General features: G+C 39.9%; 1 protein-coding gene across 1 annotated transcript; it reads right to left on the bottom strand.

The window, feature by feature from the left end:
• Positions 1-1,074: 1,074 nt before the first annotated feature.
• LOC124069652 (neuromedin-U receptor 1-like) lies at positions 1,075-5,409 on the bottom strand. The gene is made up of 3 exons (XM_046408970.1): positions 4,699-5,409; positions 2,783-3,016; positions 1,075-2,436 (listed from the first exon to the last, which is right to left on the bottom strand). Exons 1-3 carry the CDS (start codon positions 5,384-5,386, stop codon positions 2,132-2,134), a joined length of 1,227 nt encoding a protein of 408 aa, XP_046264926.1. The 5' UTR covers positions 5,387-5,409; the 3' UTR covers positions 1,075-2,131.
• Between the last annotated feature and the right edge of the window lie 8,751 nt (positions 5,410-14,160).

Below are 14,160 nucleotides of genomic sequence, written 5' to 3'. Positions count from 1 at the left end.
CATGGTGTGAATCAAAACATAGCAGGATGACACATTTTAAATGACTTCACTTGAAAAACGGTGATGTAATGTCTAAAAACTACTGAGCATCACACTGACTTTTTGTTGTTTCCAATTTTGGGATTTTATGGTTTTCAAAGTGTAGTGAAATTTCCAGATCTCTCTGCATTCCTGGAAGTAAAATGACACAAAATGACACACACATCATATTTCTCATTTGGGTTGTTTTGTGCTTTAATGTCACAGTGCCCCCATTCTGCTCTCATAATTCTTTAAAGTCGAATAAAATGATAAAATATGCTTCACATTGTGATATCAAAGTGCCACGGGTGGTTGTGATAACCGCCTTCTTGAGTGAGTGCCATTATTAAGACGATACTGTGATGCAGCCTTTTAAATGAGTCTATTTGTGGAGCCAGAGGGTTAACAGTGTGTTAGGTTATGGCGCTACGAGTAGATTTCTGTTCATTAGTGTTAGTGTGGCACACTGTTACACAGAAAAATAATTTGTCACTACGCATTACTTATCATTTGTCCTCCTGCTGCTTCTAAGTCATTTATTATGTTAGTTTTTCCGTATTATTTACCATGTGACCTCATCGTTCCTTTTAGCCTCAACCCCTCATAATCATCATCTGCATTTGTACAAATGAGTTTTTCTGCTGCACTGTGTGCGACCCAAAGTTAAGATGAGGAAGCGCAGTGGAAAACCTCTTGTTCATCTTGGCAAACCTCATTACTCATAAATAACTTTAATTGTTTGGACAGCACTTTAACTATGATGTTTACACTTAAGACACGCAAGACATCTCCATCTTGGACCTGGTTCTCAATAGAAGTCAGAAGCAGTAATAAGAACAATAACTCTGGTAGCACATCTTAGTAACAGCATTGATGTTCAAAAGCAGAAATTATATATACTCTTTAAAGGGTAAACACTGAGAAAAATATACATGCTTTCATAGAGAGTAGAAAATACTGCATCTGATCCTGTGCATTGATAAAAGACTCAATAAATATTTATATCCCACTTATACATGCAATTAATTCGGTACAACAACACTAACACAAGTTTTACTATCAGGAAATTAAAATTAATTTCCAAAATTCTGATGTATATTTAGTTAATGAAGCTTTTAATACAATGCAGAATTACTACTGTTGTTCATTGTATAAGTAATCACACAATACAGTGTTCCTTAAAGTTGCCAAATGATACAATTATATCGCAGCTACTTTCATACAAACTTACCATCTTGTCCCTATTTTCCTGCTTCACTAAAATGACCTTCATTTTCATCCCTGATTCATTCCCAGACAAATGTACTTGCAGCCATTGTGCATTCATTCTTTGTTATACAATGCACGTACAGTATATACAATAAATAAATTTGCTTAGCAGACAAGGTGATGGGTCACTTTTCCCATGCATGAAAATGTTGTTGTGTTATTTAAATGATAATGTCATTGTTCATCCAAACATGTGCCTCAGAAAGATTGTTGGTCCTCTCTTTAAATGGGATTTGAGTTTTTGTAGATATTTCTAGAGGACGTCCAGACATGAAAGAAGCCTCTGCAGCATGCAAGTATGCTTATTATTATTATTATTTCTTAAACATGTCTCTTAGATTTTGTCAAGTACCTTGGTTCTGTTCACTCAGGTAATGTCAGGTTGCTTCATCAGAGGACCCCTTACCTCTTACAGGGGTTCTCTTCTGAGAGAGGGCCTCCCCATTGGAAAGCCTATGAGCTCTTTATGTGTATGGATAGCCAACAAGTTAAAGGAAAAAACAATATGAATGTCATTGTAAGATATTGGGCCAGAACAGTTTCAAGGCCTCTTGGTATGGATTCTTCAGTCTCTAAAAGATATTCAGTCATTTGGTATGTTGATGATGGTAATGGCCACTCCACAATCTCCCATACATGTCCATTTGTGATAAGTTCTGTTGACTGCATGGCCATGGAATACGACACATAATTTCCAGGCTCACTGAACCATTCAGCGACCCCTCATTCCCTGAATTAGCTGTGTTTCTAAACTAATCTATTCAATGTTTCCTTTAATTTGTTACTGTGTATAATGTTCTTGGACTTCCTTTGACCCAGACTGGCTTACAAGAGACTCGGCCTATTTTGCACTGTTGGATGTTTTCTCACTCAAGGAGGTGCGTTGGGTCATCCGAAAGCTGGAACGTGAAGACTGGTTGTTAGAATAACAGGTAACATGACTGAACATTTCTCTGAACCTTGTGGACATGAGATTGTAGAGGATGGGGTTGATGGCAGAGCTCAGGTAGAAGCAGACTCCAGAGACAATGTGGACATGCTCAAACACCTTGAGATGTTGTTCATGTGAGGTGTCAATGTAGCTCCATGTCAAGCGGTCCACGTGGAAGGGAGCCCAGCAAAGGCCAAACACAACCACCAGCACACCTGGACAGGCCAGAGGGACAGTTTAGGTGAAAGACAGATTGATAACAGGTGAACAGAGGCACACGCATAATGTAGACATGCTGGACACACACATGATAGTCCCATACATGTTGAAATTCTTGACATCAATTAAAACACCAGCATGTGTCAGCCAAAACAAGACAAAGCTGAGATAGCAAAGCAGAACAAAAATGTGTGAAAAATTACAAATTTATATGCAAACTATGGGTGTAAAGACTTACATATATACATACACACACACACACACACACACACACACACACACAGTCAATTTAAATTCAGTTTTCTGCTTCTTGGGAGAAAACATGACTGAAATGACACCTACATAGCATTTTGGTGACTTGCAGATTGCGTTTACTAAGCTTCTGCTTATCGGACGTGGAAAGACTTTCTGGTCCAAAGTTACTCCCAGTGTCCACCACAGTCATCACCTTCTTCCTGTGCAGCTGCAAGCCAATGAGCAGGTAGAGAATACTGATTATCAGCATGGGGAGCAGGAAGAAGACCACTGTGGAAATCAGGATGATCAGGTTGTATATCCAGGTGGGCTTGACCACATCTGAGATAGAGAATGAGAATATTTCAGTGTGATATAAAAACCTGTGTGAACCTCATCAAGGGGAGCAACAAAATCATTAGGATTCATCCTTTGGAGACCACAAATGTCTGTACAAAAATTGGCTATTCATGGAATACTTCAGCCAAAGTGATGGATAAATTGTCAGTCTGATACTGTCATCTCTGAAGCCATGCTGCTTGCATGGCTAAAGACACAAAATGATGATACTGGACTATATGAACTGTGACTTTTTCTTGTTCTCCTGGGGAATCTCTCCCTCTTGACTTTGCTGGTGTATTCACAAGAGCATCAGGGGAAATGCAATCACAGCAGAACTCCTGTGTGCTGCGATTCACCTGTCTTTTGCGGAATAGCTTGCCTGTGAATTGAGTGGAGAGTTAATCTCACCCACTAAGGCTGGTATGCGAGGAGAAAATGAAAACAGTGAAGTGGAGAAAATGAAAACAGTGAAGTGGTGCCAGAGTTTAATCACTGTGTAGTTGATATCCCTTTTTCCATTTATCTACCATTGTTTACACTTACGCTGAATAACATCTTTCTTACACTGACATTAACTGTAATGTTGTTAGCATATTTCCCTCTAAAGTATCTGAGCTTTTTGCACCAGTTGAAAAATGTTGTGTCACAGTCTTAATACTCCAGTACTAGTTTATACAAGCTATTTATAGGAGGAAAGAAGAGAAAATGGGAGGGTAAACTGAACATGCCCCAAATAAAAAAACAAAAGAACAAAAAAAAAAACGAGCACAGTGATGCTAACTTAATATGAACAACTGTGAGAATGGAAGAAGCTAAGAAGCTATCACAACTGACAGTGGTGTTTAAGATGTGCTATTAACTCTAACCCTTAATATCTCCATTTTTGTTTGTGTTTATTTTGGACTGGACCTGAGGGGGGAATGTCCTCTGCAAATTTTTTTAAAATTTGTTTTTTTGTTTTTTTCTTCCCTTCCCAACTGGAGAGATGTTAGTTACTCTTTAAAAGGGGGAGATGAAGATGACCGCACATTATCCCATGGGATAGACCCAGAGGACAAACTGCTATGTGACACGCCTTCCAGTCCAAAGATACACCGAGTTTTCTCCACAGTCATCGCCCTCTCCCTGTGCAGTCGCAAGCCAATGGCCACTCAAGGCTAATTGTGATCAGTGGGAACAGAAAGACCAACATGGAAAGAAAATGATCAAGTTGTACATCCAGGTGATCTTGACCACATCTGAAAATGGAAATGTAATAAAGGGGGCATGTATGTTACACATGCAATCCTAATTTCCATCCTGTTCCTGTTTTTCTGCAATTCCACTTGTCTTCATTCAGTAAATGAGAGAAACTTGAATTCTGAATGTGTATGCTTGTATTTTCACTTTGTACAGATATTCATGTCCCTGTCATGATGAATTGAAAAAACTTAAGGGATCTCCTGACCTTTGTCATCTAGTCCAGTACCTGCAAAACTACCTGCTAATACACCTCTGCTGTACTTTTTGTTTGGTGCAACTGGTAAAAAGGGCATACTAACATGCTAAATTAACACTACATCTGTTCAGCATAAACATGTTAGCTTTGTCATTGTGACCACATTAGAAGGCTGATGTGGCTCTTAGCTTCACAGAAATGCTAGCATGGATTAAAAATACTAAAAATAAAATTCTATACGTACTGCAGATAGCAGATCGGGGAAACTGGCGTCCAAACCATGGAGGCAAGACCTCAATCCCATGCAGACTGGTGTTTGGCACGGCACACAGCATGGACAGCACCCACAGCATAAAGATGACCCTCTTGACGTGAGCGCGTGTGGCCATGTGTTTGACTTTCAAGGGGTGCACCACTGCCATATACCGCTCCACACTGAGCGCCGTGACGTTGAGGATCGAGGCAAAGCAGACAGTCTCAAACAAGAATGTTTTGAAGTAGCAGCCTCCCTCCCCAAGTAGGAAGGGGTAATTCTGCCACATCTCGTAGAGCTCTAATGGCATGCCAAGCAGCAGCACCAGCAGGTCAGATACTGCCAGACTCAGCAAATAGTAGTTAGTGGGTGTCTGCATCACCCTGTAGCGCAAAATGACTGCACAGGTCAGGGAATTGCCCAGTACGCCCACCAAGAAGATGATGAGGTAGGTGACACAGACAGGAAGGAACACCGAAGACCTCTGAGGCCCCAGGTGCCTGGCCATGTACTCATCCTCACTCAAGCACATGTCATCCAGATCTTGTGCAGTAGCATTAGCCAACACCCAGGAGATATTCATCCCACACACCACAGCAGCCTCGGGGCAGCCTACGTCATTGAAAACTTTGGCTCCAGTTGTGAAAAGAGCAGCAAGAGAGCAGTTCAGTGCCGGCATGTTGCTGATTGAAACACAAGAAGGCTGCTTGGTTTCTACACATAAGGGTTAGAATGAAAAAGAGAAGATGGAATTTAAAGGTGCACACCAACAATTTTATGGACTCAGCCTGTGAAAACACTTGCAGTCTTTGGTATGACAATTAATGATTAAGCTTGTGACTTCAACATACAGCTCGTAAGTGTGGAGTTTGACGCATGTGGAAGGGTCTAATTACAGATGCTCGCCAATTGTATTTTTGGAATTGTAGCATCCAGCTGTTTTGTAGCAAAAGCCAGGATATGTTACCTTCTGCTGCTTCGGTTTTGACCATTCATTTTTACACGCAAGTCTGTGTGTATGTATTCTTCAACTTCTTCACAGAGGTGAAACACTAAATTATTGGAATACCCTTTTAAACTATGAAGGAGTGGATACATTACACTGTTATGCCCACTGGATAAAATGCTTGTTTATCTTGTGATAAATTGGGAGAATCTGATTAAAAAATTAAGGGTGAGACCCAGTAAAAGGCTCCCTGTATTTTTTTCTTAAAACACTACATCATCTAGTTTGTTGGAGAGATTTCTATCACTACTGTGTATATTAATTGCAACAGTATTATTGTCAGAAAATGTAACCTATTGCAAAACAGCTACCTGCATAGCTTTTGCCCAAAAAAATCTCCCAGAGGCACAATATAGTTAAGCAATCCTATATTGTTAAGTGTTAGTTATGTGACCAGCTCAGGCTGTAGCCCAATATCACAATTCATAATTTACCTCTAGAAGCTTTACAATATGCACAGCATGTAGCACCCTCTGTGCTAAGTCACTTAATTCAGGTTATGGACATAGTGGGGAAAAAATGAGACAAATCTCAAGGAAAGAGCAACAAAGTGCAACGATGGAGGGAACCCACATATAGTGGACTTTTTCAAGCAGCTCTCATCTACAGTCACTAGCACAGGAGCAATGCCCATATGTGGCTGCAACACGCAGACTAAAAGCATCTTTATCAGTTTCTGAATAAATGTATGCATTATCATCACAGTAACGATAATTAAGATGTTTGACACTTGTCATGTTCTCCTCACCTTAGACATGTAATAAGCTTTCTTTCATTTTCTTAAATATACTTGGTACAGTCTCTTGTCCACAGAAAATGTAGCAGCAAAGCTTCAGCAGAATATTGTCTCCAGAGAGGCTTTTGTTTAGATTCCCACACTGGATTTGTTAGTATAGTCATAATGTTAGTATAACTTCAAGTCAGAAAAAAAAAAACAAAAAAAAACAAAAGCACACACTCAATCACACATACACACCTCCAGTTTGTGGGCTCCTTGAGTGCTTTATCCTCTCCTTATTTACAAGATGAGCAAGATTGGAAGAAACATGAGAAGATGTGCGATGATCATATTTTTCTGCATCCTGGACTTTTTTCTGGCACTTTGTCTCGACTGCATTGGTGCCTCAGTGCTTCTCGACTTCCCGTACTTGAGCACTGAGGTCCCCCCCCACCTCTCTCTGCTTCTCTCTCTCTCTCTCTCTCTCTCTCTCTCTTTCTCTCTTGCTTTGACATCCTCCATTCTATTACTTTTCAAATGGAAAGACCATGTATTGCAGCTATGTGAAAATTAAGAATGAGATTGCTTTAACCCTGGAACAAGTGGCCTGAGTGAGGTAGTAAAGAAAAAAAAACACTGTTCGATAATATACAACACAAAGAGGTCATGTTAAGGTTAAATAAAGAAAAAAATAAATCGTATTTTTCATTAAAATGTCATGTCATGTCATTCAATGTCAAAAATATGTCTTAATAAATAAAATTTTAGACATTCAAATAAAAAATGCTGTATTTATGCACAATGTATTTAACCTTTACCTTTGTGTTATGGATGCAATTTGATAAAACATTAAAGACATTTCTCAGAGGGTGAAGCCTTCTGACTGTGAGGTTCTGCTATCACCTGGTTGACATTTCTGGTCTTGAGCAACTATTGAGTGAATCACCAATGAATCTGGAACACATACTCATGATGAATCCTTTTGCCTTGATGATCCCCTGAATTTTCCTCCGCTTCTACCTGCAGGTCAAATCTTCTGCTTATCCTGAGAAATATCTCAGCATCTACTAGACAGACATTTTTTTTTATAGACATTCGTTCTTAGAGAATAAATCCTAACGGCTTAAATGTTTCAGTTTGGTTTAGAAAGTCGCATCACCCTAAGGATGAATTTTAATGACTTGTGTGGTTCCCTCATCAGGATGCTAACATGTTAAACTGAAATGGTGCCCACGGTAAACACATATGTTTAACATCAGCATCTCACCACCGAGCTATCTGTACTCGTGTAGCATGTAGTTGCTAGTATTACTGTGGTGATATGATCCAGCTCTCAGTATTCAGCAGTATTCCAGGGTCTTTAAATCTGGCGTCTGTCTGTGGCAACGTTCTCATGCTGGCTCTTCAAAATATTTAATCCTTGAGGGTCAAATGAGTATTTTCCCCACTGAAAAAACAAAAGCCTAATTAAATAAAAGACCCTTTTTTTAAAAGGTGCACAGGGGAGAACTGAGGAAATATTTGACTTGCTGAGGATTGCTTGGCTAATGGAGCAACCCAATGGGAATTCTGTGTGCAATAAATCATCAACATCGCTTCTGTCAGAGGGCAGAACATTTACAGTTTTGGCCGGCTGCACACGCCTGTTTGACTGTGTATCTTTTATCCCCACTTCCCCATTACTCCGCCTCCCTCTGCAGTGGTGTCTAATTCAATTACTGCTTTTAATCCCAACGCGGGGGCTTCGATACTTCCCCGGCAGGAAACTGACATGCCCCCATTTAGTCAATCACTAATTGGGCTTCTGTGTCAGACTGAGACAAAAGGCTTTGATTGTGACATCATGCCAAGTCAACGCTTCCTTTTCTAAATCTGGGCTCACGGTGAGAGTGTACTTGCTCATGGAAGTGTGTGATTATTGCTGGTTTTAAGACAGAATTTGATGGTTCTGTTTTCCTAAACTGCGATCACATGAAATTCTCACACTGTGATTTGTACACAGACACGGCAATGGGTCACTTCACCCATATTACAACACTCATATTTTCTCACTTCCCTTTGGAGATATTTAGCAGTGCATCTTTGTGTCTCTGTTGCTCGTGTTAATCCACAGACCTGACTGTCAACGGTTCTCTTTGGAACTACGCTGAAGAAGGTGTCACTTTTTCAGTAGTGTGAAATTGTAAAAGAAAAAAAAGAAAGTTCAACTATTTTTGGACATTAAATTTTTGATTTTGGAAAGACAGGACATAATACAGGAAAAATCAGTTCTATCAGGCTTTAATGAGACATACAATTGGATATGGGGACAAAAAAGATCAGCAACAAAAAACTGTTGCACAATGAACACAAATGAGAAAATATGCACCCCTGTTAATTAAACTGAGACCAAACTTTTATTATTCCTATCTGCAGCATCATGCAGTAATCTATATAAATGACCTGCTTGCACAGGTAAAAGAAAACATGATGAAATGTTGAAATTTTGTTTACAAAATCTACAGCACAGATTGTCTTCCTGTCAAGTTAACGGTGAATACTGTGCCAAACAAAACACTTCAGTGGAAATCTTTTAATGGTCATTATGAACAGGATTAATGATTATTTCAGTTGTTGTCATCAGGGCTGCAGTGACCAGCAGCCCTGATGATTTCTTTTCATGTAATTTTTTATAATTTTCTTTCGAAACTCACTAAATATGTTTTTAATAGCCTGTCTTCAATTATTTCAACCCTTGGAGTACTGGTTATTGAGGGGATTGTGTGTGTTATAAAGAGTAGAAATGTGCTTCTTGTGGGGTTTAGTTCAGGGAAGAGAGATTTAGATTACATATTACACTTCTACTGCCTTTTTGCAACAGTATGATAATATGATGTGTGCTATCTTCATATTCCTACACATAAAAACAGATTAGCAAAAGAAGGCCAAAGATTTTTGTGTAGACAACATGTAGGATTGGACCTTTCCAGAAAACTCATGGGTAGTTTCTGTCCATATTCAGTTCTGTCATTTACCTTCCACTGCCAAAAAACACCCAGAAAGCAGAAGTGTCAAGGCCATGTCTGTGCCTCCACTTATTTCCCCTGTGTTTCCCTCTTCCCTCATGTCTCCTGTTTTCCCTGTCTTTCTGTCTGTGTGGTGCGGCGTCCCTTCTGGCACTCTCTGGGCTCTCTCCTGATTGCAGACCATTCGAATCAGCTGCCCAGTCTGCCCACCTGCCCTCAATCCATTGCTGGCTTCTCTTTCTCTGCAGAGGATGCCACAGTGGCTGACAGCAACTCACAGTGTGGCATTTCCTGCCAGCACCGTTTTGTTTGCACCACCATATAAAAATGGAGGATTTATGTCAGGGGGATTTGCTTTAATTGTGTATAGCTGTTCTTGGGGTTCACCTGTTCCTGCAGAGTGTGATGAAGGAATCATGTCTACGAAGGAACAGCACAGTCATAATGACTTCAGGTTTTAATTATCTCAGTGTGGAGTCTTAAAACTGTGAACTCTGTCTACAGCGAATAAAGGCAGCTGAGCAGGTCATGTGCAATGAACAGCTCCTGCAGGTTTCCCACTGATACATTACAATCCCTCTATAATCTATTCAGCTCCACCTCCCCAAGCACCGTGCTTCTGAGCTGTAAAGCACTCAGCTAATCCACTAATCTATAGTATGTTCATGGTTTCATTAATTTTCATTAAAACCTTGGCAACACATATAAAGGCACACAGTTCATGCTCTCTACAGAAAGAGTTAAAGAGTGTTTCCTTAAATTTAGTTACTGACAGTCTCTAATGAAGGGCCTTTATTTATTACCTGTTAGCACGGCAGCAGGATAGTTAGACGCTGGCATTTTTACAGCAGCGTTTGCAGCTATTTCTGAACACGTCTGACATTTAAGAGCAGTGTCTCGATGTTTTAATTGCATCTTAGCATACATTTGCAAGTGTTTGTCTGCGAGTGTCTTTTGAATGACTCAGTCTATTAAAAAGGTCAGTAGAGATGTTTTGTGTGTCCTAACCCCCCCCACCCCACATGAGTCTGTCCAGTCAGAGCAGCATGGCTCCATCACAGTGTCCATTACGGACAGAGACACAGTTTGAGAGGCTGTTGGAGAGCGTCCTGCGTCACTCAGCTGCTGGTGGCTCCTCAGAGGTCCAGCTACTGCATGGACACTGGAGAAATCCTCTAACATGCACAGATAGCAAAACAGATTTCTGATTTACTGCTTTTTCGGGGCTGCTTACACTAACTGTTTTGCCTTGATTTTAGATAGAATGAATTTGTAAATGAATATGAACGTTAATGTATCACGCGTGTGCCATGTGATAGAGAGTGTTTATTTCTTTAAGGAGCAGTAAACACAGCGCATCGACAAATTATGTTGTTTTGTTCAAAATACTTCATTTAGCCATACCGAGAACCTGAGAACTGAAATAATCAATTTTCAGTTAAATGATTAGTTGATCAGCAGCAACAATTCTGATAATTGCATAACCATTCAAATCACTTAACAAGCAAAACCACCACGTACTCAGTGCTTCCAGCTGCTCTGGTGTGAGGATTTGCTGCTTTTCTCTGCTTCATGTCAGATTAGATTGTTGAATGGACAAAAGAAGCAACCTGAAGAAGTTTTTTATTATTTCCTGATGTTTTAATTGAAAAAAAACAAACATTTTTATTCATTAATTGATAACCAAAACAATCATAGTTGAAGCTCTGCTCTGCACAAAATAGTGAAGTGAGAAGTGCTGGATGTTGGATTTGTGTGTAGCAGCATAAAACTGTCCACAGTCTATAAGTGTCATGTTGGTTCATGAAGGCATTATCAGAAGGACTCACACTGAAGCTTTTTAGGCTAATGGAGAATACTGGGGTATGGGGGTGGGTTGTAAATATAATGAGATACATTCTGTATGTAGCTCGCTGCAGGAGGTGTGTGGCAGCAGTAGGGATGCTTTACTTTTTAAACCAGCACTAACATCAAGCATCAAACGTCGTTCATCACACCTGACTGACTTCAGCAGGTGCTCCAGAAATGTATTATTGCACTTCCATAAAACTGAGGGACTTGCAAGAGTCAGATAAAAGAAAAGAAGCGAGACAAAACTGAAACAATGACGACGAGACATCCTGACCTTTTGTCCACGGTGTGGATTGAGCTCTTTTAGGGGGTTTTTGTGTTTCATGTGATATCATTTTCGATAGACTGTGGCCTGACTGTCATGAAATTTAATTTAAATATCTCTAAATCCTGATTGGAGGGCAGAGGCAGGTGAAATCAGATTTTGCCTGCCTGTCAAATTTGTGAGAAGACAAAAAAATTATCCCATTTGTGCATGCTGTGTTTTAAAATTCATTCAAGACCATTTTACCTAACACACTCTCGTACACACACTGCCTTTCTGACACTGCTGTCAAGTGCAAACCTGACAACAGTGACGAAAAAGATCCTTGATCTTACGTTTTTACTGCTAGCGTGTCTTTGTACTTGAACTCCTCTGGAGGGACCACCTGCTTCTGGTTACACAACAAACTTTTAATGACGCTTGTGCTATTAATCAAGTGTTGCTGTCTTGGTTTCGGAAAAATAGCTTCAGTACAAGATTTCACCTCAGGTATGTGAAAGTATAAAATAGATACACACTGCACAACACTGCTGGAGTTACTGTATATAAATTTATGACAGACTTATGGTTCATTAAGCATAAATATTGTGTCTGTGTTCAAGCAGAAAACGCTGCATGATGGTGAGCAGGCACATTCCACGACGACCTAAAGTAACCTCAGAGTCATGCAGGGTATATACAATAGGTAAATGCTGCAGCACAGCTTACTGGTGCAGCAACAGCTCAAAACTGTGTAATCCATAATTATGTTCATCCCCTATTTTGCAGAGGTTGTTTGACTTTCTGTCATTGCTACTGACTTTACTGAAAGCGCAGCAGTGACATGCAGGCTTTATTTCAGATGTAGTGTAGTATATCACGTGGCAGTGATATTTGCTTCAAACACTGTGAGAATGTGTACTGAAGGACATTCCTTAGGAAGGTTGTTCAGTCATCAGTCAGTCTAACTTGCTGCCGTGGTTCTCCTCTTACAAATGCTCCCAGCTGTGGTAAAACAGCACTACAACAGCATGGAATACAAAGCAGCATGCAGGCAGCATAGCAAATAATTCCCATATGGGAAATAACCAAGCAACAAAGACTCTCCATAGAGGGTGCATTTCAACAGAGAGGAGCACAGTCAAGCAGCAGCAGAAATTCTCTCGTTGAACATGAAGGACTTTAAATGGAAGTGCAAGAAGATGTGACAGGTGCTGTACACTTGCTACTTCGACTGACTCAGAGCACCTCGTCAGAGTGAATTTATTCATTAACCTGAGACTTTCCAGGAAAAATCAACAATGTTTTAATTCTTTGAAGTTCTCACATTAGCTTTGTAATTTCTGCCACTATATATAGAGAGGACCAGTTTTTTGCCTCAAAGTGGGCTTTTGACTCTTAATCCAGCGTTACAGGCCTGGATTTAGTCTACTAACCACCCTCCATGTTCTACAGTCATCACAATAACATGACAGCTTTGTTTACAAGGCTGCTTCCCACGGTACACTGGAGGTACTGAAAGCTTTATTCTGAGCCTTTAGCTGACTTCTAAAAGGGAACAAAATCCCACATTTCAGCTCTGTCACACATCTGGTCTTTCTGTTGTCAGCTGAACATGGATAGCATCCATAACTCAGTCAGATGTGGTAGATGAACACTAGATGTAGATGAACTGTCCACAGTCAGACTGAAGCTGTGTCCTGACTCCATACAGACAGCTAATGGTACACCACATGTGCTATGTACCCATTTTCACTGGACTGTTTTGGCTGCCAGTGTATGTACATTTTTGCTTTGCAGTGACAAAAACTGAAAGGCCTATAATATCAGACTGCAGTCTGACAATAACCTTTTTCTCTTGGTGTTTCATTGTAAACTACATACTTTGCATGGGTAAGTTTCACATACACAAAACAAAGACCAAACAAGTCATCATTAAGAGTTGTTAGCTGGTTAGAGAGTAACCTATTGCAAGTTATCTGATTACGGAAAGTAACTGCATTTAATTGTAAACTGCATACTAATTGTAACCTGCTCTAAATTGTGTGATTGAGGACAGACCAAACTACGACATAATTCTAACTGTGCTCTGATGTTAGGGATTGTGGAGAGTGTTGGTTTTTTTCTCTTCCTCTCTCCTGTCTCTCCCTGTTCTCCCTCGTTGCTCATTTCTCTGGCATCAAACCAACATGCTGTTGCACAGAAATTCTGTTTTGCTGTTGCAGAAGAAATGAAATGATCATGATACATAAATATATATAGGTCAGAACAATAAAAGCACCACAAGCAACTTTCTTAATTTCTGAGAAATATTTTTCTTTTCTTGATTTGTTATCCCCCCCCCCCCACCCACCTACCCACCCATCCTCCCACCACCATTAGCTTTGATTGTGGAAACGACTGAAGTTAGAGAGAGTAGGAAGGCTGTCTGCCAGCAAGCTTTTTTTTTTTTTTTTTTTTTTTTTTACATTATTTATTATCGTTTCTATTCGGTCACATCTGAGGCTGATAATTCCTGTGCACCAGGTTTGATAAATTGCATATTTCAACTTTCACTGAAATATTTAGTCTAGTAAGTGATTTCCAGAATTCAAAAGACATCAAAACTATATTCTGAGCTTTTACATAA

This window comes from Scatophagus argus, chromosome 13, assembly GCF_020382885.2.
Source record: "Scatophagus argus isolate fScaArg1 chromosome 13, fScaArg1.pri, whole genome shotgun sequence".
Taxonomy (NCBI): Eukaryota; Metazoa; Chordata; class Actinopteri; family Scatophagidae; genus Scatophagus; species Scatophagus argus.
The sequence above is the reverse complement of the archived record's forward strand: the minus strand, read 5'-3'. Positions and strand labels throughout refer to the sequence as shown.

What these genes read in the sequence shown, in the direction of transcription:
- LOC124069652 (XM_046408970.1), bottom strand. Translation starts at nt 5,386, where the DNA reads ATGCCGGCACTGAACTGCTCTCTTGCTGCTCTTTTCACAACTGGAGCC. An exon ending in TCCCCGATCTGCTATCTGCA is followed by an intron (nt 3,017 to 4,698) that starts GTACGTATAGAA and finishes TCTCTATCTCAG; the next exon opens with ATGTGGTCAAGCCCACCTGG. An exon ending in GCAAGTCACCAAAATGCTAT is followed by an intron (nt 2,437 to 2,782) that starts GTAGGTGTCATT and finishes TGGCCTGTCCAG; the next exon opens with GTGTGCTGGTGGTTGTGTTT.